Source organism: Cimex lectularius, unplaced genomic scaffold, assembly GCF_000648675.2.
Source record: "Cimex lectularius strain Harlan isolate CLEC.00 unplaced genomic scaffold, Clec_2.1 scaffold103, whole genome shotgun sequence".
NCBI lineage: Eukaryota > Metazoa > Arthropoda > Insecta > Hemiptera > Cimicidae > Cimex > Cimex lectularius.
In genome coordinates, this window is record NW_019392691.1 from 1,436,174 (window position 1) to 1,462,908 (window position 26,735).

At 36.9% G+C, this 26,735-nt stretch overlaps 2 protein-coding genes across 4 annotated transcripts in view; one reads left to right on the top strand and one right to left on the bottom strand.

Moving 5' to 3' along the window:
• The window catches only part of LOC106670423 (RNA-binding protein Musashi homolog 2-like), a 393,099-nt gene that overhangs the window by 331,631 nt on the left and 34,733 nt on the right, over positions 1-26,735 (top strand). The gene's annotated exons all lie outside the window — the stretch shown is intronic.
• LOC106670425 overlaps positions 13,278-26,735 on the bottom strand; it is a 70,812-nt gene continuing 57,354 nt past the window's right edge. Inside the window, exon 5 of the mRNA XM_014400752.1 lies at positions 13,278-13,479. Within this exon, the coding sequence (XP_014256238.1) occupies positions 13,363-13,479 (117 nt within the window). The 3' untranslated portion in view covers positions 13,278-13,362. The remainder of the gene's footprint in view (positions 13,480-26,735) is intronic.

Genomic DNA, 26,735 nt, shown 5'->3' on the forward strand with positions numbered 1-26,735 from the left:
CAGGAAGAGACCGCGGGCGGAAACGGTGGATTTATTTTAACGGCGTGCCGTCCCGAAAATTAAGAGAAAACGGACGACCTCCGAGGATTTTTGGACGTCAGGCCGTTGGAAACACCTTGTGCCGACAAACGGTCACGGTCTTCTCCAGCGGGGCGAGACACAATGAAAATTGGATGGCCACGATCGATAACTGACTCGATACGACGAAATCCTCTCCCCCTTTCCAAACCTTGGGGGTCAATACAAAAAAAAAGTCATTCCAAAAATTACTCTTTCTATTTTCAAATAACAGCCAAATTAAAGAATTTTTTCTCTTAAGCAATCTTCCAAATGTGTAATTTTTCATTAATTATTATAATAACAGCAAACAAAAAAATCTCAAATAATAATATCTTAGATAATTGTTTAATCATTCTACTTGGTTCTCCTGACTTCAGTGTATAATATGATCTCAAAATATATGCATTTGTAACTCAGTAATTAATATTCCAATGTGCCAAAGACTGACACTAGATACAGAGTAGAACTAGCAAAACAAACAAATTCGATAATAATCCGACCCGGAGGACTAAAAATGTTCAAATCCGTACATTTATTGATATTTTTTTCATGAAATTATTCCATATCTTGATTAATAAACATTATGCTAAATGAATAATCTCAAGACAGATAAAGTCATCAATTGATGGCGTATACATAATATTTAAAATAATAAATAAATATAATATTAATTACAACAGGCAGGCTCAATTCCATTTCATAATTATTGTTTATTTATGTTTTTGTTTTATATCTCTTTATAGTTAAACAAAATATTATTACTATTTTAATATTAAGTAAGTTACAAATAAAAGCTCGACGGATTGTACAAAAGTTAGCCACCTAATACAGTTAAACAAGGAATATTCTTGAATTGAATATCATCCGGCCCGGAGGACCAAATATGAAATACCATCCCTAAACAAAACATTATTGCTATCTTAATATTAAATAAGTTACAAATAAAAACGGAACGGATTGTACAGAAGATAGCCAACTACTCCACCAATACAGTTAAACAATGAATATTCTTGAATACAATATCACCCGGCCCGGAGGACCAAATATGTTGCAATTGTAGAGCCAAACTGTAATTAATAGTCTAATATTCGTTTTAAAATATTTATAACCTACATTAATAAATGGAATACTAATTCATACACTAAAATATTTAACAGCAAGAGAATGAAATTCAAATAAAAAGTACACCAGGAGGATCAAAGGACGTTTGTACTTTTTTTAGACATTTTTTTCCCACCCTACTTCGTTCTCATTAAAAGTATTCAGCACAAAATATATTCTTTTATAACTCAGGTTAAATACAACGAATATGCTCGAATGTAATGTTAGTCGGCCAGGAGAACCAAACTGTTAGAACTATGATGCCAGATTGATAATTAATAGTTAATATTTGTTTTAAAATAAAGTAATAAATTCAATAGTAATTAGTACAGAAAAATGCTTTAACACATTTAACTTAATTTGCCTAACCTAATTAAACACCTTATCTGTTTGCCTTGACGGAAATCGTTTGAATTTTATCCTGCTTTGTCCAACTTTATCCTTTCTCGAACTAGATCGTATTCCCCTGTCTGATCTGTTTATCAGACTGTATTAGCAACTGAATTAACACAGCACGTGGTGTGTTAACCAACACAATTAGAAAGAGTCGAAGTGCTATTGCATCATTCTGCTTTATTGTTTAAAAGGTGGTGAGAGAGCGGACATTAACCGAAATTATCTCGTAATACATAAAATTTCATATTCTTAAGTAAAATTTCGACGTAGGCAACAAGGAAATTCGTAATTTCTATTGGAAATAGTTCCATATGATACAGTTATGAACTGAAATTTAGAATAGAGTTGTATTGTAGTCTACTCGGGAGATAATTTATGCAACGGAATTAATTTCCTCCAATAGTGCAATACAGACACACAATTAGTTCTTAAAGAGGGCAGTATAACATAACCTCAGAAATCTCCCCCACCGTCATAAAATTACGCAAGTTGGTTACGTGTCGAAACGATGTGAAAATCTTTTCCGTGCTGACATCCTTTTCCCATGCGTTCCACAGCTGTTCATGAATTTCCCATGGGAGAGCAAAATCGGCCCTTGACAGTCGCCATGGATCTGGTTCGGTTAGTATTTTGCATTTTGAAACGAGGGTTGCAGTTATGAAAGGGCCGAGGGTTGACGAAATCGTGGGGCCCTTAGCGAATTATTTATAAACCGGACCTGCAAGAGGATCATCCGGCCGAATCAAAATGGACCGCAGAAAAAGAGAACCATGACGAATACATTATTATGTAAATGACTGGTTAATTTTCAAGTTGAATAATACAAGAGTGGAACACCATAAATTTTAGTTCATATTGTTGTAAATGTTCAGGCGATGTTCGATACATATTTTACAAACACTGCTATGAACATTTTCATATACTTCATAGGTGGGGTTGAGATGGAGAGTTGGTGTCCGAGTGGATCGAAGTGGTAGCTCAAGTGGCAAAGCGACGTATTTAGCCGAAGGTCGTGGGTTCGAATCCCGCTCGTGACACTGACTTTTTTATCTCAGCCAAAACCTTAATTAAAAAAAGATTAATTAATTGAAAAGAATTTATTTGGTCGGGCCACGAAACCTAATAGATTTTCATATACTTCGGTTTTAAACGTTCTCTCAAGGGTCAGAACGAAAAGTCTGCCTTGATAGAACATTTAGTCATATTTAAAATTCGCAAACCGTAATAATACGTAGTTATGAGAGATTTCTTCTTGAGGTCTGTGGGGCGATTAATCTTTTTCAATGTCGTTTCGGATCGACAGGATGAGAATTTCGCCATCATCAATATGGCGCGTACGAATTTTTTTTAACCATATGGTCAGTTTTCGTAATTTGCAATGTTTGTATTGAGGATATACATATTTCATCGTGTCTGTTTCCATTTGGGAATTGATAAAGTGGATCCGTAGATAGTATATTAATTTACTAGAGTGGTTCGATGCGAGATCGTATTGCCGCCTTACTGCTTTGCACAACGTTGCTTCAGGGATTTCCTGTAACGCTTTGTGTTGAGAGTTCATGTTCAAGTTTATAATTAGAGCTGTTTGCACATTCGAATCTCGACTTTGGAACTAACTTCGGCCACGGCTTACCCTCGGGTCTTAGGATCCCCGATCTTCATGTACGCCAAGGGAACCTACGAGAAAACTGCGTGCTGTTTTTGAATCGAAACCGTTAGTTTTAACCTGAGGAGTACCTGGCCCATTAAGGGATGCCCTCTTGCCTCACATATGCCAACAAAAGGAAGTTCAAGTAATCCGAGTAACGGGGGGACCAGGTAGCTTTTGTGCGCCTAGAACTTTTATTCCAATTGCCCTACCGATCAGGAAGTCCTTTGTGTAATTGTCAGTATAAAATAGGCCTCAGGAACGGACGGGTCGTTTATGAAGATTTAAAGCTGACTGCATTCCTTAAGGAATTTCAGATACAAATCGGTTAGCTTTTATCTGAAGTGTGATGTACATAAAACGAGATTAGACGATTAAAGGATTAAACATGATCAATTAATCAACAGGTAAATAAATTCAGCAACTTGCATCTTAGGGATATACTTCACACCACAAACTTCAGTCTTTTAACTTTTGTCATTAATTCACTTAATTATTATGTCTTTGCCTTTGAAACATAATGGCATTTCTAAGTAAGCACTAAACGATTCAAATTTTATGTTAAGTGTGTGGTGGTTAGTGACCGTTAATCGATAATTATTCAGAGATGGTGAGATGCGGTCTGGTATGATGTAGGTATCACAAAAACATTTTCTTTATCGTGCCAACGTTTCGATCTTTATTGAGATCATCTTCATGGCCTGGGATTTACAAACATTGTTTACATTTAACAAATACATTTAGGATGTGGAAAAGTGAATTTATACAATGCAAAATATATTTTTTATATTCAATCAAAGTATTTCTACTCACTTGAAGTGTTTGTCTTCTGTGTAATTGTGCCATTCTTGCGTGTCGTGTTGAGAGTGCCAGTGAGATTTTGCTGTTTTTTTATGTTAAGGGGAAAAATATTTACTCTCGCCTATTATTCTTATTATCAAAACCGACACTTTTTCTTTTTTTCACAATAAATTATTGTTTAGTCTGATACATATTTTTTAATTTTATAAAGTAAAATTAAAAGACAACATTAGATTTAAATTTCAAGAAATTGAAACTCAAGAACACAACTTAAAAAAAATTGACTTTAACCCTCTATGAAATTTATATCATTGGCAAATCGTGTTTTTTACTCCGAAAACAAATTAAAGTTGCAACATTTTAAAATTCGGAACAAAGGGTATGGCAATTTATAGCTTTTAATGGCATTATGGTGGCATGATAAATTATCGTTGTTTCTAAAAGTTTTTCTTTTAAATAATATCGCTTTTTTGATTTATTTTACACGCATTTATGAGTGTATTGTACTTTACTATTATCCCCAATACTTGAGGGAAGAAATATGGATAGATATTTAAAACTTTTATGCTGAAAATTTTCGTTTAATGTTGGAAAAATGTTTTACAAAGGGTGGCTACGGACGTTGGTTCACCTATTTTTAAGGAAAATGTTAGAAATGTAATAATAGGTAATAAAAATATTATCACCTTTTTTGTGATAATAAATCAAAAATATTAGACATGTGTCTAAGCGTTCTTGCCAGTGCGTCCTAGGAGTCGAAAAATAATTTAAAGTAATTTACCTGTTTTTATTATCTAATTTTTGATTGTTTGTGCATTATTTAAGATTATTATATATCAGCCGACTTTTCACACCTAGCTTAAGAAAATAAAATGCCTGATCGAGCTATGGAAATGAATTAAACCTATAAAAATTTACAAAACTCAAAAGTAGTTAATTTTTTTAAACAATTAGGATTCGTTTTAAGCACCCTTTAACACCCTTAAATATGAATTTTTAATTGAAAATATATGCATTTTAGGGTAGATTATTGGTGAGGGCCCAGGTGTGTTTCCACATTTTTCTCTTCTTTCATAAAATCAACAACGTTTTATGCTATGCCCTGATAAGGAGATAAATAACGATGAAATCAACAAAAAATCCTCGAACTTTATATTTTATTTCTACAGCTCTAATTTATTTACAAAAGAGACATTTATGTTATTATATGTATTTTATAAAATCCTAAAGCCGTGTAAAATTACCCGTAGATCAGTGGAAATGTTTCACAAATATTATTTCTAAAAACAGTCGGAGGATTCGGATGTGAACAATGTGAGAAATTGTATTTCTTTAACTTGAATTATTTTGAGATCGAGTGACGTAGAAGAGATGTTATTTTCTTATTCGAGGTTTTAAAAAATTTCGACTGATATGTAATAATCGTGAAATACATGCACACAACAAAAGCAGAAAACTATATTTTAAAAAGTATTTCAAATTACTTTAAATATGTATTTTTTTATCGTCTCCTAGAGTTAATTGGCAAAAATGCTCCTCCACGTATCTAATATTTTTAGACCTAAAATTATCAAAAAATTTCATTCAAATCGCAGATCTCATATACTTAGGCTACCCTTGTCGGTGTATAATTTAATACAGAAACGTGGAAATTGCATAAGTTCCATATCATAAAATAGTCCACGGGTTCCCCCAACATATTTTGAAATATTTAATTACAAACAGTTGATGTAGTGAGTTTTGTAAAAAGATTTATTCCATGCAACGTGGTTCTTCAATGGCTGAGGAAAATCTGCGAACATTCTTCAATTTTCTTTTAAACTTTATGAAAGGTATTGGTTGAGATAGAAAAGTTTAATTGAAAGATGTCATTTGGTCAATCGGACTACGAAAGCTAATGGATTTCTTTTAAAGTTGATTCTTTCATTCAGTTTATGGTTTTAAATATTGAGAAAAAAATTGGAAACACAAAATAGGACTTCGGTAGTGGATTAAGAACAGTAATAATGACATCAATTATGGCCCATTAGAGCAGGACGAGCATTAGTTTGGTTCAAAGGTTAGTGGAAAATCCCGTAAATATAGTGACAGACAGTTTAAAATATAATTTAAATAAATCAGTGCTGCTAGTACACAAGCAGAAACCCAGCAACAACTGCGCCCGCCCTGAACTTACCCACTGCTAGCCTTAAACAAAATTGTTAAAGTTGGCGTTTGTGGGCAACGTTGGGCAAGAAAGTGTTAAATTATAAACTGGATATGAAAAATGTTATGTTTGGCAAATATTCTAAAAATGATGAATGGATGAAACATTGAAGGAAAAACACTGCACCCGATTAATTGATGACCGCTTTTGCTGAGTAGTGTCCGACTCGTATTGGCAACGCTATCGGTCCAGGGTTCGAAAAACCTAGTGTAAGATAGTTCATGACAGTCAACGGGTTGTTGAGCGTTAAGCCCTCCTGCAAGACAAGAATTACTTTACGTACTTTACCTTAATAAATAATCCAGGCTGGCCTGATGACTGCGATATATCCAAATATAGTGAGGATTGGACGATCAAATCAAATATAAATGTCCAGAATTAATAGACATAGAGAAAACTACTTTTACTTAAAAATTTTATGCTTAAGAGTTTTAAGGAAAATGTTTCTTTCTTTTTTTCCCTCCGCCGATCTTTTTGTTAATCTCTATTCTGCAGAGTAACCCGGCTTAATGAAAGTGCGAACTGCACACACAAAAGACCTTTAAAAAAATGTTTGTCGGTCCGGATCCAACAACAAATAAGATGGGTTTATAGATAGCGTTATCGGATGCGTTTGGATCTTGGATCCTCCCTTTCTCGAGATAGCCAATAAAATAAGGCAATTTTGCTTCGTAATACCCAGCAAATCATACTTTTGTAAACACAACATATCGTTCGATGGAACATTTTAAAATATATTTACTTATGAATTATACATTTCGATTTAATCTTAAATGACCATGTTGGTCAAATAATAACTATTATTAACGTAACTAGTGATAGCAGAGAGACCATTTTCGGCCTTCTTTTATTTCAAACTATCAAATATAAACGAAGCAATACTCAGGAGAGTGTATTAATTCTGGAGTCGAAGATTTGCTCCAACAAAGTACTCTGGCCGCAATCTTATAAAGAATTGATAGGACTACTATACCGACAAAGCTTGGTACAGCTGTGAAACATTAAACAAACTGGACTAAACAAACAAATGAAAGAGAGAGAAGAGGGAGAGAGAGAAAGACAGAGAGAGAGAGAAAGGGGAGAGAGAGAGAGAGAGAGAGAGAGAGAGAGAGAAGAGAGAGAGAGAGAGAGAGAGAGAGAGAGAGAGAGAGAGAGAGAGAACGAAAACGAAAATAGTCACTTTCCTTTTGATAAACTTCAATATTGATTTTATATAGTTTTTATTAATCGTGTATATTTATCCAACGAAAAGGATTTCAAACGGGTAAAAGATTATGTATGTTTTGTCTTAAAATGCGTCCAATTATCAAAACATTCAGAGAATAAAAGGATTTGCACACCGATTAACCGTTATAAAACTCAATAAAATCAACTACAACGGTATTTTTCCCTTTTGAATTGAAGTGGTTCTGAACGCAATCTGAAATTCTGTCAATTTTGCACGTTTGAGACAAAGCGTATCCAGACAAAGCGAATCAGACGGATTGGGTTCATCGTTTGATGAAGCTATTGATGACGTGGATTGTATACCGCGGTCTGCGCGTCGGTGATCATTTGTTATCGGTTTAATTGACCTTGATCATCTTTGTATATGTTCTCGCTTTGTGTTTGGCTTAGAGTCCACTGAAGATGACGAAATCAGACGGACCAATTTGATTAAAGAGAATCACATTATTGATAGGTTTTGCATTTTTTTTAATGGCATTCATTTCCTTTATTCGGTTTTTTGTTAATTGTCCAATCAATAACTAAAATCGTTTCATTCAACCAATTCATTACAATTCCATAAAGTCCGCTATAATATTCGTTAGGTTTGGATAAGATAAAATCTTATAATGAAAAATATATATTTTAATAAAAAATAAAAAGATAAAATCTTCTGATATACTCGTCAAATCGATACAGAATCACTTCAGAAAGTACGAGCTTCTGTCAAATGGCAAACCTTTAGGAAAGTATCCGAATTAATCTCCAGTAAAGTTTTGACAGTTTCTGACTGTTCTCTTCCAAGGAAGAAATTTATGTTGAGGCACTTTCTCTACAAAGGGGGGCTAAACGTAATTAGTTGGCCGACTGTGTCCCTGCCGTGGGATTTTCCTCCCGGGTTGAAATATATTTGACAAAGGCTGGAAGAAATTTTGCCCTGTACAACCTATCTGGACGGCGTCGTGGATCCCGGCGGGGATGCTAGAATTCATATCCACGTTCCGACTGGAACGGTTGACAATTGTCGCATGCTGCTCCAAAAGAGACAATTAACATAAGCCGAGTTCGACCGATGGTAATTACATTATCTGTTTTTGCTTTTCTTGCCCGTAAAATTTGGCCGAATTCTTCGGAGATGAAAGTGGCATCGACCTTACTTTTGGGGAGCATAAATTGCTTGTTTTCAAGGATGTCCATTACATATGGACTGCCCTAAACCTCTCTTTGGCTGGGTTTTGTATCAAAGCAATTCTAAAAATATCTGTAGTAGACCAAAATAATAGAAATGATAATGTAGTCGATTCAAAAAATCGATCACCACAATTAACGATAGGTGAAGACCAAGCTAGGTTTCTCTTCCCGCTGCCCTCACGTTTTACCTTGTCATCACCCTTAAAAACGTTTTCTATTCGGCCTGAATTGCTTTAGTGACTCACTCTTGCTGGCCACAAAAGGTTATCAATCAATCACCTTGATGGTATTGATTTTTTTTACATAGTACCAATTTGCACGTTGGTAGGACAAACCTGTTTGATTGTTTTCAATTATATTTCATATTTGAGAGAATAGTCATAGTAGAATCAGGATTTACCACATTATCCATATTGCAGATACATATATATTGCCGTCTAATATTATTTTTAATGCTTAAGCTCTATGTCAAGACATTTCCCCATGAGATTTGTGTTGGAAAACCGATGTTTAGTTCCCTGAGTGATGGCTTCTACTATAGTGGTTTGACAGCGGCTGATGGACCTGTAGCTTTGACAATCCCGATCACTCTGATCCGCCTAAACTCGCTGTTTTAAGCCTAGTCCACGCTTGGAAGATGCGTGTCATTGTTGCGGGGCTGAATCTCCTTTGAATCAGGAGTGTTATTGCTGTCCCGCAACATGTCCCCTTGTATCTGGAGTGTATTGCGGGTCTACGTGATGATTTTGAGTCCCTTCGAAACAGGATTCAGTTGCGCAACATTGCAAATGTAGACGCATGTCCGGGGGCAGCACGATAGTGGAAATTCAATTTCCAAATTTTGTATTTTCTTAAAACACCTTGGACGCAAACATTTTCAAAATCTTTAGGTGTCATCAGTTAAAAAGTTGACAAATCCCATTCCATTTTCTAGTCTTAATATATCCAAAAGTTCTCGTCATGTATCGTTGTTACTAAACAATTTTTGGACCCACTATCTTCTTTGATTTCTATTTTTAATTAACAGTAACCATCACAGAGAAACAATCTCAGAAACTCCTGAGAAGCGCAAAATTAAATCGGGACTTTCCAACAAAGGCGCGCAACTTTGACCCTAGTGTGGACTAAGTCTGTCCCAAGCGTTTCGCCTTAGCTTCGATTTAGCCATCTTCAAACAATCCACGACTGATGATGGCGAAGGGCCGAACACGTCATCCATCGGAATCGATCTTGAAACGTCTTATATCTGCGTTGAAGTAAGGCAATAAGTGTACCGAACAACATTAACACAGACATCCTATTTCATCCCTTTCTTAACTTTTCACTAACTTGGAAAACAAAAATAGTCTACATACACACCGATGATAGTGAAGTACATAAAAACAGGCCAAAATAATCGGATGTCAAATTACAGAACTGTTTCGTCTCGCTAAGCTCGCCAACCCGCTTCGTAGCTCTTTTTTTATTGACCACTCATTCACTCGCGAAAAAGCTAGCCGGCGCTCATGCGGGGAAATGGCATGAAATTGATATCATGTTTATTTTATGGATAAGTACGTAGAACTTTATATTTTATGTCATCATCATTGACTCATGATTGCTGCAAGCTCATTACTTGTTGACTTCTTATATATCAATTCGCGGATGATCCATTGGTTTCATCTAGAAATGTAAAAATACCTCTTTAGAGATGTTCGATTTGTAAGAGATTTTTATATCCTCAGCATTATGGATTGCGGTTTATAATAGGTTGGATAACGTATAATACATCTTACCGTTTGACTTTCTGAGCTCGGTGCATCACTGCCTCTCCATCGTCAAATATGTTTATTTGACCGAAACTCTGAGTGTTTTTTTACACTTGTAAGACTTGTAGTAGCTTTGATATTAGCTGTTCTTTGAATCCGCATGGAATATGCACCACTTCCTTTTATATCTGTATTTTGAGAATTGAATGACGCAAAAGGGAATGTATTATTGTAAGTTAATTCGAATATTTTCCCTAAAATGTTAATCTCCTACATCAAGATGTTCGACATCGATCGTAATATTTATTACCTTTTGTCTCTCCCAACAATGTTGGCTTTGTCTTAATTTTTTGCATTCTGAAATTCTTCATTTATTGGACGTTTCTCTTAGACCTTGATTGTTATCAGTTATCATTCGAAATGGATGAAAACTAGCACGACATAGTGACCATGAAAGCCTTCCCCCGAATGAAGCAATGAAAAAATCGGCCCAGTTTCTCCGATTGTGGTTACATTACTACTCCGAAAAATGTTTTGACGCATGTTGTAGACTTGTAATTCGACGTGACCACCATGGCTGCCGTTAACTTAAATTAACATAAAATGTGTAGAGATTAGTGACCGTTAATCGATAGTTATTCAGATATCGTGAGATGCGGTCGGGTGTGATGTAGGTTTCAGAAAAACATTTTCTTTATCGTGCCAACGTTTCGATCTTTTATTGAGATTATTGATGGGCAAGGTATTCAGGCGGCAATCAGTGATTTTGTGTTATGAGAGACTTCAATAAGCGAAATGAGAGAAAGTTAGACCTAAGTGTTTATGTAGGCTCATTTTAATTGTAAGAAAGGAAAAAAAGACAAATTGTTGAAACCATCTCAAGCAAACACCGTGAGTACGAATAGGTTTGGAACTATGTTGGGTGCTGAATTGACATAGCAGTTGACAGCACCCCCCCCCATGCCCATCCTTCGTGGCTGGACGGATAAGACTAAGAACTGAGGTTTGCCCACGGACCACATTTTCATCCATTTTTTGTGAGCCCTGAAGATGATCTCAATAAAAGATCGAAACGTTGGCACGATAAAGAAAATGTTTTTCTAATACCTACATCACAACAGACCGCATCTCACGATATCTGAAGAATAATTAACATAAAATATTCATGCTCACATTTAATGATCTTATCATAAAGATCTGAGCCTATAATGCAATTGCTGTATTATTTTTACTCGGAAACAACAAGGCTGACGATTTGGTGCCTAACCTTTTCCATAAAATCTTGCCGTCCGTAAGTGCATAACGACAATGCCCTAAATAGGCAATTGCCATCGACAGTTCAAGTTACTTCAATTTTCGGCTTAGCCCTGAGAACGGCTGATTAAAACAGCTTAAATTTAGCCTTTCAAACAGCTTATTGGAATTTGATTTGGACATACTGTCAGTCGAAAGGATAGTGAAATACTGAATGTGTTTTATTCTCTCGCTAAAATAGTGAGAGATTGAGAGAGAGAGAGAAAGAGAAAGAGTGTGAGTGAGATGGAAAAGATCTTATGATTAAAAAAACTTCTGTAACTTTTTTTTTGTCATTTGTCTTAAATGGCTGTTAAATACTATGTAAGAAAAATACAGTCCTCGCGGAAAATCTCCAGATTAATATAAGTACTGGTAAGGTAAAGGTCCTTGGTTCGAATCCAGCGGCCCTGCATTCGAACCCTACCATACTTACAAATGGGCTTTATTTTCAAAAACACCGGCACCCCCAGGTTTCATATAATCTCCTAGCTGAAATACCCTCGTTAAAAAATAAATACATAAATAAAGTACTGATACCAATTGTTTACAAATTTGAAATTACGCTTATTTCGTAGAAAAAAAAACAACAAACAATGGTTCCTTCTTTCCAACGATATTTATTATTACATGTTTTTTTAAAGCTTAAACTGGGAAAATAGTGATGGTTAGAGAAAATAGTGAGAGAAGTGAAAAACTCCATTAAAACTTGTGCTTACCCTCCCCCTATTTATCGTTTCCTCTTTCTACAACATTAAAATCGTAAAGGTCCTTCTTTCTCTCACACTTCAGCCAAAACTTACTAATATTATGGAGATAAAATGAATATAGCTTAATATTCAGTACACTCCATTGACACTAGTCGTTTAATCGACGTGTAAGAGAAGATTCGTAGTTTTCGAATCATTTTGCCATCATGTAATATCATAAAATGCACGTGAACGATATGATTCGGGCCCGTCTGGCTTCGCTCGATTTATTTCATCCCCGTTTCGGTACGACCCGCCCTTTTTTTATACCGGCATGCTCGAAATCACACCAGGTTTCATGTAGTTACACCATCGGAATAGGTTTCTCTCTTTTTCGTTCTTCCGGAACCGGGGAGTCGCGGTTTGGCGATGTCTGGAACCAGGAACCCTTTCAGATTCCCGCAATGCGGGTAGCGTTTTCCGACAGCGGTGGCGGACAAAGGACGCGGCCCGGATAACAAACGTTCCCCCTGTTGATTGTCTCAGTTCTGAACCTTTTGAACACAGTTTTTTCCTGGCAATTAGCCCGTTTAATTTTATTTCAGACCGGGTTAACTCTGTTTAAATACGTAATGAATCCGACAGAGTCTGTGGACCTCTGGTAACAATATATCCCACAATCTTCAGGTTATTCTCACATTTTCTACTACAAAGTGGCATATGTTACCCTCACCCGCTCGCATACCACACGGCTGTAATTAATTAATGCCTGCCGCACCCAGTCTCTCTCCCTAGATTTAACGGTTTTACATAACCACATAGTGTTTTCTGTAACTTATAAACAAACTTATAATTGTAGGACTTTTCACGTCCATGTGAACTACATAATACGTTACATCAAGAACAGTTATTATATAAGAAAATAATGTTAAAAGAAATTCACTTTGTTGACAAATTGAGTGTTGTTTCTGGTTTATTGATTTAAGCGAATAGAAAATCATGGGATTAATTTTGAACTGTACGTTACTTCTTGCGATTCGAACCGCCAAGCAGCCTGGCCTCTTCTTTCTCCATTTTGGCCATCTCCTTGTAAGCCTCGTGCAGATGGGGCAACTTCGGCAACTCGGAAACGGTATATAACTGAAAAGGAAATAATAAATAAGCTATACGTTGATGACTTGCTTAAAAAGAAAAATATTAAGTACACTAAATTCTAAAATATGACACAATAGCGTCCTAACCAACGAAGCCGGTCTAACTTCCAGGTCCGTATAGTTTTTATTATTCACCTAAGTTATTACAAATTCAATTAAATATCCGGAATTAAAAGACGTTCAAAATTTACCACCGTTCCATACACAAGTTTATATAAAAAAGGAACAAAATAATAGGATGAGACATTCTACCAGGAATTTATGCATGGTAATTTGTCAATAATCTGGTGGAACAAAGCACAACAAGTAGCTACCCAAATATTAGGCAGCATATAAAGACTACCAATCCTATGTATCACAGGGGCAATGAGAACAACCCCTACAAATGCCTTAGACACTCTGCTAAACCTCTATTGGAAATATTAATACAAGGAGAGGCTAAGAAAAGCTCACTTAGGCTCCAGAAACAATTAAATTGGAAAGGACCTAAACAATTCGGGCATACAACCATATTCAACAAAATCAGGCACCCATTATTAGAAATGGGACTGACTACATGATCCCGGAAACAATCTTCACAACATCCTATAAAGTCTCAACGGACTATAAAGGAGAAGAAGGACACAGGAGAGCATCAGATACAATGATATGGTACACAGATGGCTCCAAAACAAACGAAGGAATCGGATCAGGCGTTTTCTGTACAAGCCCAAAACATGAGCAATCAAACTCATTAGGGAAGTACACTTCGGTCTTTCAAGCAGAAATACATGCCATCAATGCTTCTGCCCTCGAAAATCTTAAAAAAGGTTATACAGGCAAAAAAATCCTCACAAGATCTGATAGCCATGCAGCCATTAAAGCATTAGCATGTAAAATAATCACATCAAAATTAGTCAGTGAATGCATCCAAAATCTCCAAAACCTGGGGAAACACAACAACCTGATGGTATCTTGGGTGCCAGGGGGAATTTTGGGTAATGAGAAAGCAGATAGTCCGGCCAGAGGAGGATCTGCAAGACCATACATAGGCCCCGAACAAAACTTGGGATAACAAAAATAAATATAGAGTCCTCCATCGCAGAAGGATCCAAACAAAACATAAGGAGTAGTGGATAACTCTAGCGGTGCTAGTCTTAATAAACTTATGATGAAACAACTCTCACCAAGACTGGCAAAAACATTGCTGCAATTGGAGAGGACCAAACTCAGAGGAGTGGTAGGACTACTAGCCGGCACTAGCATCTGAGAAAACATCTACACAGCATTGGTATATACAACGATGATCCCATTTGCAGATTATGTAATGATGAGGAGGAAACAGCCACCCATATCATCTTCGAATGCTAAGCAACAGCTCGATGGAGATGTAACCTAACATATGGAAAAAAACTTAGGGAATCAAATTGCAGCAGCGACAGTCAATGACCTGATACTTCTAAGGAGAAGGATTGAGTCTATTGCACTGAACTAAAGGTGGCCATTCACGATCGCTCCTAGCAGTCCAAACTCCATCGCGCCACTCCAAATATTTACGGCGCGACGACGGCATGGCGCGTTCGTGAATGGGAAAACCTGGCGTGAACGGTGGAATATTGGAGCGCTGGCTTGGTCGTGAATGGGAAAAGCCGCGTTTTTTTTGGCGCAGTCTCCGTCTTTCTGTCACTGAGCAAACATCTCCGTCGTACATTCTCAAAAAGTCAAAAACGTTTATTCTTTATTGGTAATGACATCCAATCGAGATTTTATTGTTGAGTGATTGAAATTTATGGAAAGTGGTGGACAATGATTACCACGATAGAAATAAAAGAAATTCGATCTTCAACCAGTTGGTCGACCTTTTCAAAACAAAGGATACAAATGCAACGAGAGAAGCCGTATTGATAACCCCTAAAAATGATCAGAAATCGTAGTAGAGAACTTAAGTTCTTTGTAGTTCATCCCTGTAGCGAGAAATCGTAATGTGGTTGCCAACATTTCATGTAGTGATGATTTCTCTCATGACTGTCTTTTGTTTTCTAATCAAGGGGGTAACAAGGGTAATTCGGCTAAATACGCCGCTGCGTTAACCACTTGAGCTATCGTGACTTCGATAGTTCGATCCACTCGGACACCACCTCCCCATCTCAACCTACAACCTTTCGAATTTTCTCTCTTTTTGCTTTTTTTTGGTGTCGGAGAGGATCGAAGTCACGATAGCTCAAGTGGCAGAGCAGCGGCGTATTCAACCGAAGGCCATGGATTCAGATCCCGCTCGTGGCACTAGCTTTTTCATTTCAACCAAAACCTGACAAAAACGATTAATTAATTGAAAGAAGTAATTTGATCAATAGAACACTAAATATAATGAATAAATAAGCGGGTTCAAGGGAAAGATCTTTCTAATTGATGTGGGTATTGCGGCTTCTGTTCAGGAGCCACTTCTTACACCATTTCCTCTTCGAATTTTTGCTTTTAATATATAAATAAACAGAAACGTAACACAAGAGATCGTCATCCATTTTGAGAAGGTAATTCACTGGTTGACGTTCGGAGCGGTCGTGAATGGCCCTCAAATTTCAGGCACTCCAAATGGAGCTGTACGGCTTGGCGCGGTTCCATTTGGAGTGATCGTGAATGGCCACCTTAAGGAACTAGGAAGGTACAATAAGTCAAAAGGCTGCAGTGCCTGGGGAGCGCAAACCCCACTTCCTAGTAACCTTTATACCATGGTAATTTGTGTGGATGTCATCTTAAACTTTTGTGAAAATCCCCTTTTCTAATTTGTCGGTAGTTAGTTATTTTCCTGATTAATAGGTGGATTGTCTCTGTATAAATAATACCATTTAAGAAAAAAACTAGACCAGTTTCAAAGCCTTATGATTTTACGGCTCTACAGTTTCCTGTACTACAGTTTACTCGTCCTGTTACTTCTTGTTGAGGAACTGCCGCGTCTGGAATGTAAGGCGTGCACTTTCAGTTTATTCTTCAACGTAGAAAGAGATCCTGGCGCTTCGTCTCGATCGCCTCTAGAAATGGACGAGGTCTCCTTTCTTTCTCCAGTTTGATTTCGGAAGAAATATGTGGCGTGATATAAGTTCAAAAAAATTACAGTGAAAAAAATCCCCTGATCGTGTCTTCAACCCTGCCCGAATTTTCTAGGTTTTTCCCACCCTCCGAATTAATATTCGGAGCGTGTCGCTGAATGAGAAAACACCGGTTGAGGGAGTTTACTTTATAAAGGTTCTTTTTTAAAAAAAGTGTCTCCAACACAGGCACTAAAACAGAAGATGGGAGATGTCGTTAATTTTCAATACGTTCCGTTAAAAATAATCTCAAGGATCCTAGGAGGTGTGTTGTAAAAGGTAGCAGGGCAGCAAACAAACCGTGTCCTATCTTCCCCAACGCAAATTTTATGGATATGACACCACTCGCTAGATGGTGGAACGATCACGAATTTTTAATAACAATTATAACCTCGATATAGTTAGCCCGTTTTAATCAATCTTTGACTTTTTTCAGTTCATTTTTTTAACATAGGTGATTGATTACAAACAGGTATTCCTTTTTCGAAAGAGCTACCGTTTCAAAAATACCCCGGGAGAAAAAAATGGATCAAAATCAAATCGTCGATACCGTTTTATACTCCAATGGAGCGAAACGAGGTCAAGGAACATACTCCTTCTGCGAACAATATCTACCCTTTCAAATAGAGGAATCTTGAACGATTTGTCGAATCAATCATCCGTTTCAAACTTGGACGAGCTGAGTTTTGGCCATTTGTAGCGGTTCGGATCCAGAAGGGACGAATTCGAGCCGGAGAGATCAAAAATTTTCTACGACCTCGAACCATTCGATCAATCTTCTTCGTTTACAGTGTCCACCTTGACTTTGATATCTGTTAAGGAATAAATTCATCGTTGAACGTGATGAGCCGGAGCCTTACTTTGAATTTATTCACGGATCGACCGAGGTAAGGAGGAACATTTGCAATTCGACTTGTGAAAACAAAATTAACAATTCATATCATCAGCCCTGGTGCTAATAAGAGTAGATCGTTTTTACATTCAAAAATTGGTCAAATTGTTGTTAAAACATTTCCTAATATGTTTGAAAAAAAATCAGCTAACTGGCAGAATTTTCCCCCATTTCCCGTCTGGGGATTTGTTTACAACAGTTCCTTTAATTGAATTTCCCTTTCCGTACTTTAAAATGCATTGGTGCTTTGAAGAAGGACCTTTAAATTGCGCGTATCTACAAAAACAAAACAAAAATCATAATTGGCAAAGAGTTAAAATCACTGCCTTATTTTTAAGAGGTCACTGTACAATAAAGCCATTTTTTCAAGCTATACTTACTTTGAAAAACACCATCATTCAAATCTAATGTAAATGTAACAACCTTCGTGGACTTCCGTTCACACTTGGTTCATTAGCATGATTAATTTCCAAAGCAAAAAAAAACAGCTAATTATTTTTGACATTTAAGACACAGTGTCAATTATTAATATTCCTGAATAAATAAATTAACTCTGCTGATAGATTATATTGCTGCCAATTGATTATCAAAGGTTCCAGTAAAGTTTACATTACTGAAAGGTTTAACAAGGATAAGCGGCGGATAATCTGCACGATAATCTTAAGGTTATTATTAAAGTACGCGCCCTAAACTTTATTAATCAATTTGAATACGTCATCACGTTCTTTTCGATAATCAACTTTTGTATCAAAAATCTTTAGACAATCTTGTTATCATGTTAACAAGGCACGTTTCGCTGATAAGTCTTTGGTTCAAAATAATATGAAAAATATATAAAGTGTTTCGTATGCGAGTTGAGTAATGAAAAACTGCAGGATTCATCGTACAATGAAAATGTGCAAAGATGAAAGAATCCTGATTAAATAAAAGCCTGACAATTGACCTACCAGTTATGATCTTTCAGGAACGATTCATCAACTCCTGACGTACATGTTTTAGAAATTGAATATCGTTCAAATTAGAAATAATGCCAAGGTTTATTGAAAAACTATTAAATGCTGCAGCTCGATCTTGCTTTTACTTTTAAAACCTGGTCGTGAAATTTCAATTGCACTGCTGAAAACAAGACCGATTCACGTGTTAAAATGTGAGAAAAGGTAGAAATGCCTTGGTTTATTTATACACGTTGTCCTGTGTTTTTTGGCGTCGAATCTTACGACGTAAATAGAGGCGGGAGTTGGTTTGAATTCGTTGAATTTGTCCAGGGCGCGGCGAGGGGAAAATCGAATTATAGCTCTTTTATTAGAAACTGCCTCATCCGCCAGGCGGGCCCCCTCGGCCAGCTGCATTGTCTAACGTCCCATTCCGGTCCGCTACCGGGTGCGAGATCCCGTGGGAATCGTGAAACCGGAGGGACGACATGGAGGGCGTTTCTGCACAGAAGGGGTTCCACTTTCCAGCTGCGAGGACAGGCTTCAGGTTAGGAGTCATGCCGGCGTCCCATTTACCTCGGACGGCGACCTGTTGCTGGCCTAATTGACGACATGAAAACGTTCTCACACAAAGTCCAAATTCGTATTTGTCGTTATGTTCCATTATCACCATTAAGAACATGATTGTATTTATGCATCCTCGAACTTTCTCAATCGCCTTAAAATTGCAACTGTAACACTCACAAACCTAAATCATGCCACTGACCATCAAATTCCTCCGTCGCTCTTTCAGTCTCTTATTCTCGAAATCTTCATTAGTATTTTTCAGTTTTCTAATGGCGAAAGGCGTCTTATGTCAAAACAGAGAATAGGGAAGGATGATGGAAAATAAACAATCTGCAAGCCTACTACACGCAGACCTCAACGGGAAAGGGATAAAAGACAAGGCCCTACTGCACCTCGACCTGCATAGTACTGAATTGTACTCCCCTATTATTTATAATCCACTGGCCAGCTTCAGGTTAATAATCAGCCTCCATTGCTTTGCCAGCGGCTCCTTAGTGTAGAATCTTGCTTGTGGCTTTTCTTGTCCTAGTTGTAAGAGCCTGCACCTACATAGACCTTCACAGACATAGAATGTGTTCTGCGGTCTCCACCTCAAGTTTGGCCTTCTATGAATCTCTTCGCGTGTCGGCGTCGGTATTGTTCCACCATGTTTTTGGACTCATTAAGTATCCATTTTATCATGTACCCTCTTTTGTGGCAGGATGGCTAAGCCAGAGTAACGTTCAGGACCCAGAGAGTCCATGTTGATCCCATTTTTGGCCAACGTGTCAATTAGTGTCGCTGACTTCTGTCAGGGCGGCTCCCATGCAGTACCAAACACTCTGCCTTCGCCTCGCATGAGGTTAGGGCTCTTATTGCTGCCTGACCGTCAGAGAAAATGGCTGTCTTCCGGGAATGTATTCCTTGCCTTTTTATTTCTCTGGCGCATTGTTCAATCGCTATGATTTCAGATTGGAAAACTGTAGCGTATTTACCTAGGTTTAGCGTCAGTTCGATCTTTGAGTTCATCTCGAAGACTCCAGCTCCCGTACCCTTGTCGGGTTTGGAGCCGTCAGGACGTCAAGGGGAGATCTCACAAATTATTTTATGAACATTGCAGAATTATGCGACGAGAAACACCATTATTCAATTACAAGTTTCTCTAGAATTCAAAACAAATTTATCGCCTAGGTAAGTAATCACTATAGTAACCTGATTTAATGCATCCAGGGCACTTTGAAAGTCCTTTGTACTCTGGTGTGAAAAATAAAACCAAAACAAACCTAACCATTAAGAACGATAATATTCCTATTCTGATGAACCAGAAACAAATTCGATTAACTGTAGTCATCCAGGATGATGGGAAACGACTTAAAATCTCCACCATCCTTTTAAGCATACCTCAGAAGGAAATTAGCGAATTAGCTTTTCTTAACCTTGCAAAATTATCCTTGAAGGAGGGCGATACACCGCTACTCGAGCACAAAAACTTTACAAATTTAACTGGAAGTATGTATTTTTCGTTTTGATTATTGGTAACTTGGCTGTAACTTTGTAAGATTCCAGTAAGAAAATTTCAATATAGTTATGAAATCCTAAAAAAGAAATTAGTTATAGTAAAACCTGTCGAAACTAACAAAGCTATTCACAGGACTTGTTCATGCGAACACATTTGTTAGGTGGTTTGTCACTCCCGGAAGGTATGTGAGGTTTTTCGTTCTTGAAATAAAGAATGATTTCGCGTGGTATCATAAACCTTAAAAAAATACTAGAGATTTGTTGACTACTAATCCTAATTCGACAAGGGTTTTTAAAAAGCTAAATTTCAGATGGTTACGTAGTTCTACATTTATATGCAAGCCTATTTTTTGTTCATTCTGCGGAGTACTTAAGTACGATTTAACCGATAATGAGTATTGTATAAAGAATCATTCTCAATTAAATCTTATGTTTTTGTCTATACTGTTCTCAGTGCCGTTTATACGAAGAAACTAAACCTCTTTTTGTCTTTATTTGCCCTAAGCTAGCTCATTTACGACGGGGACGGTTTGGAGTAAATGAGTTACCAGCCACAAGAGTAATAAATGCACTGAACGGGAAATGTTTGGGGGACGCTTAGTGGGTTTCTCTAGGGAAGGCTGTAAGGAGGATCGATAAATTTTTATCTGATTATGTCGAGGAGTTTTATTATTAACGGTGAAGAGAATACGATTAATTCGTTATTATTTAATTTAATTTATGTTTAAGATGGTATATTCTTGATTAAACTTAACTAGACAATGGCTTGCTCGTAGTAAAGTTGATTGACGAAATAATTTATTTCAATTAATATTATATGTAAGGTATTGGTTGAAATTAAAAGGTTAGTGTCACGAGCGGGATTCGAACCCACGACCTTCGGCTAAATACGCCGCTGAGTTGATGTCCGAGTGGATCACGAGTGAAGTGGTTAGAGCAGCGGCGTATTGAGCCGAAGGGCGTCAGTTCGAATCCCGCTCATGACACTAACTATTTCATTTCAACCAATACCTTACATATCATATTAATTAAATGAAAAAAATTGTGCTTATTTTTTCGTTGAAAATACTTTGAAACGTAGAAAAAACGCAAAAACTATATGAAACTTATGCAAGTATCTACTTATGTTTGAATAACTATGCACAGCGAAGTCTGTTTCCAATTTGGCTGGGACATAGTTAATTGATTATTTTTGGTCGGTTTTATCATTATTCATTTATTACAACGCTGCAATTAGTTACAAAAAAATCCTTTATTTTTGTCAAAAGTTCAGCTCCTGGGGGTATAAAGTTGTAAAATGGTTTGAAATGAGTTGACGAACTATTGTCGGCCACTCGATCAAAACAAATTAAATTAAGGCAAATTCTCGGGCGAGTCGGCAAAAGTGCCCTTTTGTTGATTTTTAGGACCATTAGATTCAATTGACCGAGACAGATTGTTTTATAAATTACTCACCAAGTGGCTACCACTGCATTTATAATGCAATTAGCGTTTTACAAACAGAGCCGAATCGGCTAAAATAGGTTTATCACAGATAACACAACCATTTATACTGTACAATATTGGTTAATGTGTTATACAGAGGTCAATTTCTCAAATTGGCGATAATTCAAGTTTTTCTGATATTACCCTTTGTATTATAATCAGGCTGTCTGCATGGATAAATTATTTAAATGGGTTTAAAGTTCACTGCGATTCGGTTCATATTAGAATTAATTAATTTAACAAGTTAAATTCACTAATTGCGTGGTCCGCTTGACCAATTAATATATTACAATTGATTAAGGTTTTTAGTTGAGATAAAAAAGTCAATGGCACGAGCGGGATTCGAACACACCATCTTCGGCTAGATACGCCGCTGCTCAAGTTGTAGAGCAACGGCGTATCGAGCCGAAAATCGTGGGTTCGAATCCCGCTCGTGCCATTGACTTTTTTATCTCAACTAAAAACCTTAATTCAAGGTTGTCAACCCACCCTTCCTAGTCCCTAGAAGCAAGCTGCAGACCCATTAAATGACGCACCTGCAAGCCGGCTGCAATGAAATATGAATAGGAATTGTGTATGAGTAGGAATGGCACAATTACAATTTGAGTGAGTAGAAATACTTTGATTGAATATAAAAATATATTTTGCATTGTATAAATTCACTTTTCCACATCCTAAATGTATTTGTTAAATGTAAACAATGTTTGTAAATCCCAGGGCCTGAAGATGATCTCAACAAAGATCGAAACATTGGCACGATAAAGAAAATGTTTTTCTGAAACCCACATCACACCAGACCGCATCTCACGATTTCTGAATAATTATCGATTAACGTTCACTATTCACCACACATTGTGTATAAGCTCAAAACTTTTCCAACGCGGACCAAAATTTCTTGTCGAACCCATTCATGAACTCTCATCGATTTTCAACACGCCATCGCGTGGGGAAAGTTGCCGACTTTCGGCCCATTTGATTTGGTAATTAGTTGTCTCTCCGTTTTCATAACTTGTTTTGGGACGATATTTTTTTGCAGAAAATTTCACCGATCCGCCATTATTCGGTCAAGCTGCACGCTTTGTTCAGTCTGTCGTCTTAATTTTCGCGTTTTAGCATTCACATAGAATGTTGATGAAAAATCATCGTCCAAGTTGTATAGCCACTTTACCCGACTAAATTTCGGTGCAGGAGAACGTAATCCAATTTTTCAATTAGAACACTTTCGCAATTGTTTCAAGGCATTCGTATAATTATTATTATTATGTTTACTTTCCAAAAATCGTACTACTACTATTTCTTCTTCTTTCTTGAACCATACTTGACCTTTTTCAACTGTAGTTTCCTAGTTATTGGTCTTCCATTTCTTTCGCTGGTGTATGCAAATCGCCAACGCAATGACGTTCTTTTATCGAGACCATACCACGCCAAAATCCAGCTTTTTGAAGAAAAGTAAACCCATATGTTTCATTCATATAAGTTCATATAATTCACTTATTTTCTCTTTGCCAAGTTGCAAGCTTTGCCGTTTGTGATATGCAAGTGATGTAGTACAATTATATGTAGTCAATTCGCAACATTGGTGACATATCAAGTATGTTCAGTCTGCCTCTTATACAAAATGATGTACATGTGTGTTTTTTAGCGATCAGTAATTTTTTTAAAGTTTTTATCAGTAATTTGTCGAAGTGAAATGAAGTATTTTGGAAAACCACCTTTTTCATTTTTTGCCGACATTTCGGTCATCTTCAGGGCTTGTGTGAATTACAAAACATATGTCGGTTGGAAAGATACGATACATCTACAAATAATATAAATAGATTATATTTAGTGGTCTATTAACCCAATTACTTCTTTCAATTTTAATTTTTTTAATTTTTTTTGTTTTTTAACTGGGGTTTCCGACATCTAGGTCATTTCAGCCCCCAACTAAGTCTATATTCTATTTACCCTTTCAAACACTACCTTCATACAAATAAATACATTCAGACACATAAATACATCCATACAGTACACTCATTCCGTTTGGTCGGTGGAGTACTTGATACTACACCGACCTATACTCAAACTAATCTAGATTGGGGACGATGGAGTACTTTTATAAATATTCCGCCATCGACCCCGAACACACACTCATACGCTCTCAACGTTCGAGGGGCGATGATGACGTTATTGCCATTCACGCTAATAAATACATGCACTCAGACAAACATATAGACACTCAACACATAAGATGTCAATGTCTATAAAAAAACCCAATTTTCCCTAAAACGCGGAACAGGGGACCCAGAAACCCGCTGCAGCGCTCGAGTACCATTTTCAGAATGGCTGGCATGCCTACACGCTCCCTGTAGGGAGCCAGGGCATGACATGTTTCCAGTATGTGGGTTCTTTCAATTAATTAATCTTTTTATTTAAGGTTTTTATATAAGGTTTTTGGTTGAAATGAAAACGCTAGTGCCACGAGCGGGATTCGAACCCACGACCTTCGGATAAATACGCCGCTCCTCTACTACTTGAGCTATCGTGACTTCTATCCACTCGGACACCAAAATGGCAAAAAGGAGGGAAAATTTGAAAGGTTGTAGGTTAACATGGGGAGTTGGTCTAACATAAAAGAGCACTTGTTTATTTGTCTTTCTCTTCAAAGGTTTATATTAGATTGATTATTTTTTCCATGAAAGAAAATACTTCAATATTGTCTCTCTAACGATAAGATTTTCTGTTTTGTAATCATTAAAAATATGATAGGGAGTTTTATAAACCAGAACGTTAAGGCAAAATCTGATCTTGGTTAAAAGCAATTTGATTTCCCCAGTTATCGTAAATTATTAATGGCTCTTCCTAATTCAAGACAGTCTCCGCTGTGAGGGAGGGGTTGAAATCTAAAGGATTTAATTTTTTCCTCTCTCCCAAAGAGTACACTGAAAACATTGTCACCGTTGTATAAAAGATTTCGAGTCTTTTAAAGCTTAGTCGCTTAATTGAAACGCTCGACAAAAGATAATCGGGAAAAAGGAGTTAAAGAGGTCCATCCCATTATTCCAAATTCAGGTTATGAAAGCGGTATCTGAAAACAATAATAATGGTGGATGAGGTGTGTCGACGTATTCACTCCGCTACCCAGGTGTTCTTTAGAGCCGGATTTCCGGCAAAGCTCTTTTAAGGGTTTTACGCGTTGGGTCCACGAGGGTATTTTACGGCCGCTACAAATTGGCCGAAACGGTGTCATTTCCTAGGCCTGGAGTTTCGCATTCTGGGATAAATTGGAATATCCTCGGGTAGTCCACTGGTCGGTGACTTCTGCCGAAGTTTCAATTTGATATTGATTTCACAAGTGTTTGACACTTTGTCATTTTTATCATTAATGGCGTTGAAAGTATTATTGAGAGTTTATTTTATGAGTGATACTGGATGACTCGCTGTTTTGATTGGTTTACATCATCTTGAAACGATTCTTCCTGAACTCCACAGGGAACGGAAAGAACAAAGATACTTTCACCGTTGACAAACGTATAAAAGGAGATAAAAATGTAGAAATTAAAGCACATTAGAATTGAAAAGACTTATTACATCGTTTCACCCTTTCACTTTTTATAATGTATAAAATAGAAAAATACGAGCAAAAATAACACACTTGCAACTTGCAACTGATAAACCAAAACATCAAGCATAATCAGACACAATAATGGTCAGTAACAACCAAACTACGGAGATATCTTCCTGCGGACAATTTCCTGCTCGTGGTCTAGAAGTGGGAAGGTATTGTCAAACTTAACGCTATAATTTATGATGCTTTGCATAATCCCAATAAAAGGTTAGCTTTTGCTGCCGTGCAAGTCTGCATCTATTGGAATGCCGCATTCACTTTACTGGCCTTCTAGTAAGGGTAATGTTGATGATGATAGTTATGAATCGGGGCTATGATAGCAAATCGAATTTTTATATAGTTACCTTCCAAATTTTCCTTCCCTAAATCATAACTGTTAAACCAGCTTTTGGTTAACCTTTTTATTTACTCTCTGGTTGTTGCCAGCCCTCAATTTATTTTTGTTACAATACAGTTATACCACGGACAAGTTCCCCTGTTCAATCCTTTCGTCTTTCTTTTTTCTTTCATCTCATTTTCTTCTCCAAATTGTTTCTTTGGTTTTTCTCCAATATTCATTACCGTCTCTTCTCCAATAATCCATTAGTACTTTCATTTCTCAACACTGCCTCAGGACAAAGATTAAGTTTCACTGCAATTTCAAGTTTAAGTTCAACAATCGAATTTTCAGCAAGCAGAAAAATTAAAACGCATTAATCAAGCTGGCTACGTTTAATGGTATAATGAAAATTTCTCACGGTCTGCATAACCTGATTTAGGGATTTAATTTCAAACCTAATTTAGCCATTACAACTTAATTCCATTTTAGACCCGAGCTTAAGACAATTATTTCCTCAATGCTAAAAAAGTCTCGACGTTTTTCAAGTTGAAAACCTGTTTCTATTCTTCTCTATGGACATTTGTCCAACTACATAGTTTTTCATGATCGCTAGGGGGGTTGGTCACATTAACATGTGCGACCTAAGGGTAAATTTTCATCGGAAAGTGCTGTTGCGATCGTCCAAATGAAAAAAGAGTCAATCAAATGTCAACTGCAAAATCGAATTTAACTCGTAAATTTGGAGTTGTTCTATTTTAATTCAAGGATTTACCGTTGCTTGATACTTCAGAAAAAATTTTGTTCTTCCGTACCAAAGAAAACTGGATGCGAATGGATTGGTTTTCACCCGTGAAGAAGGATAAAAAAAATTTCTCATC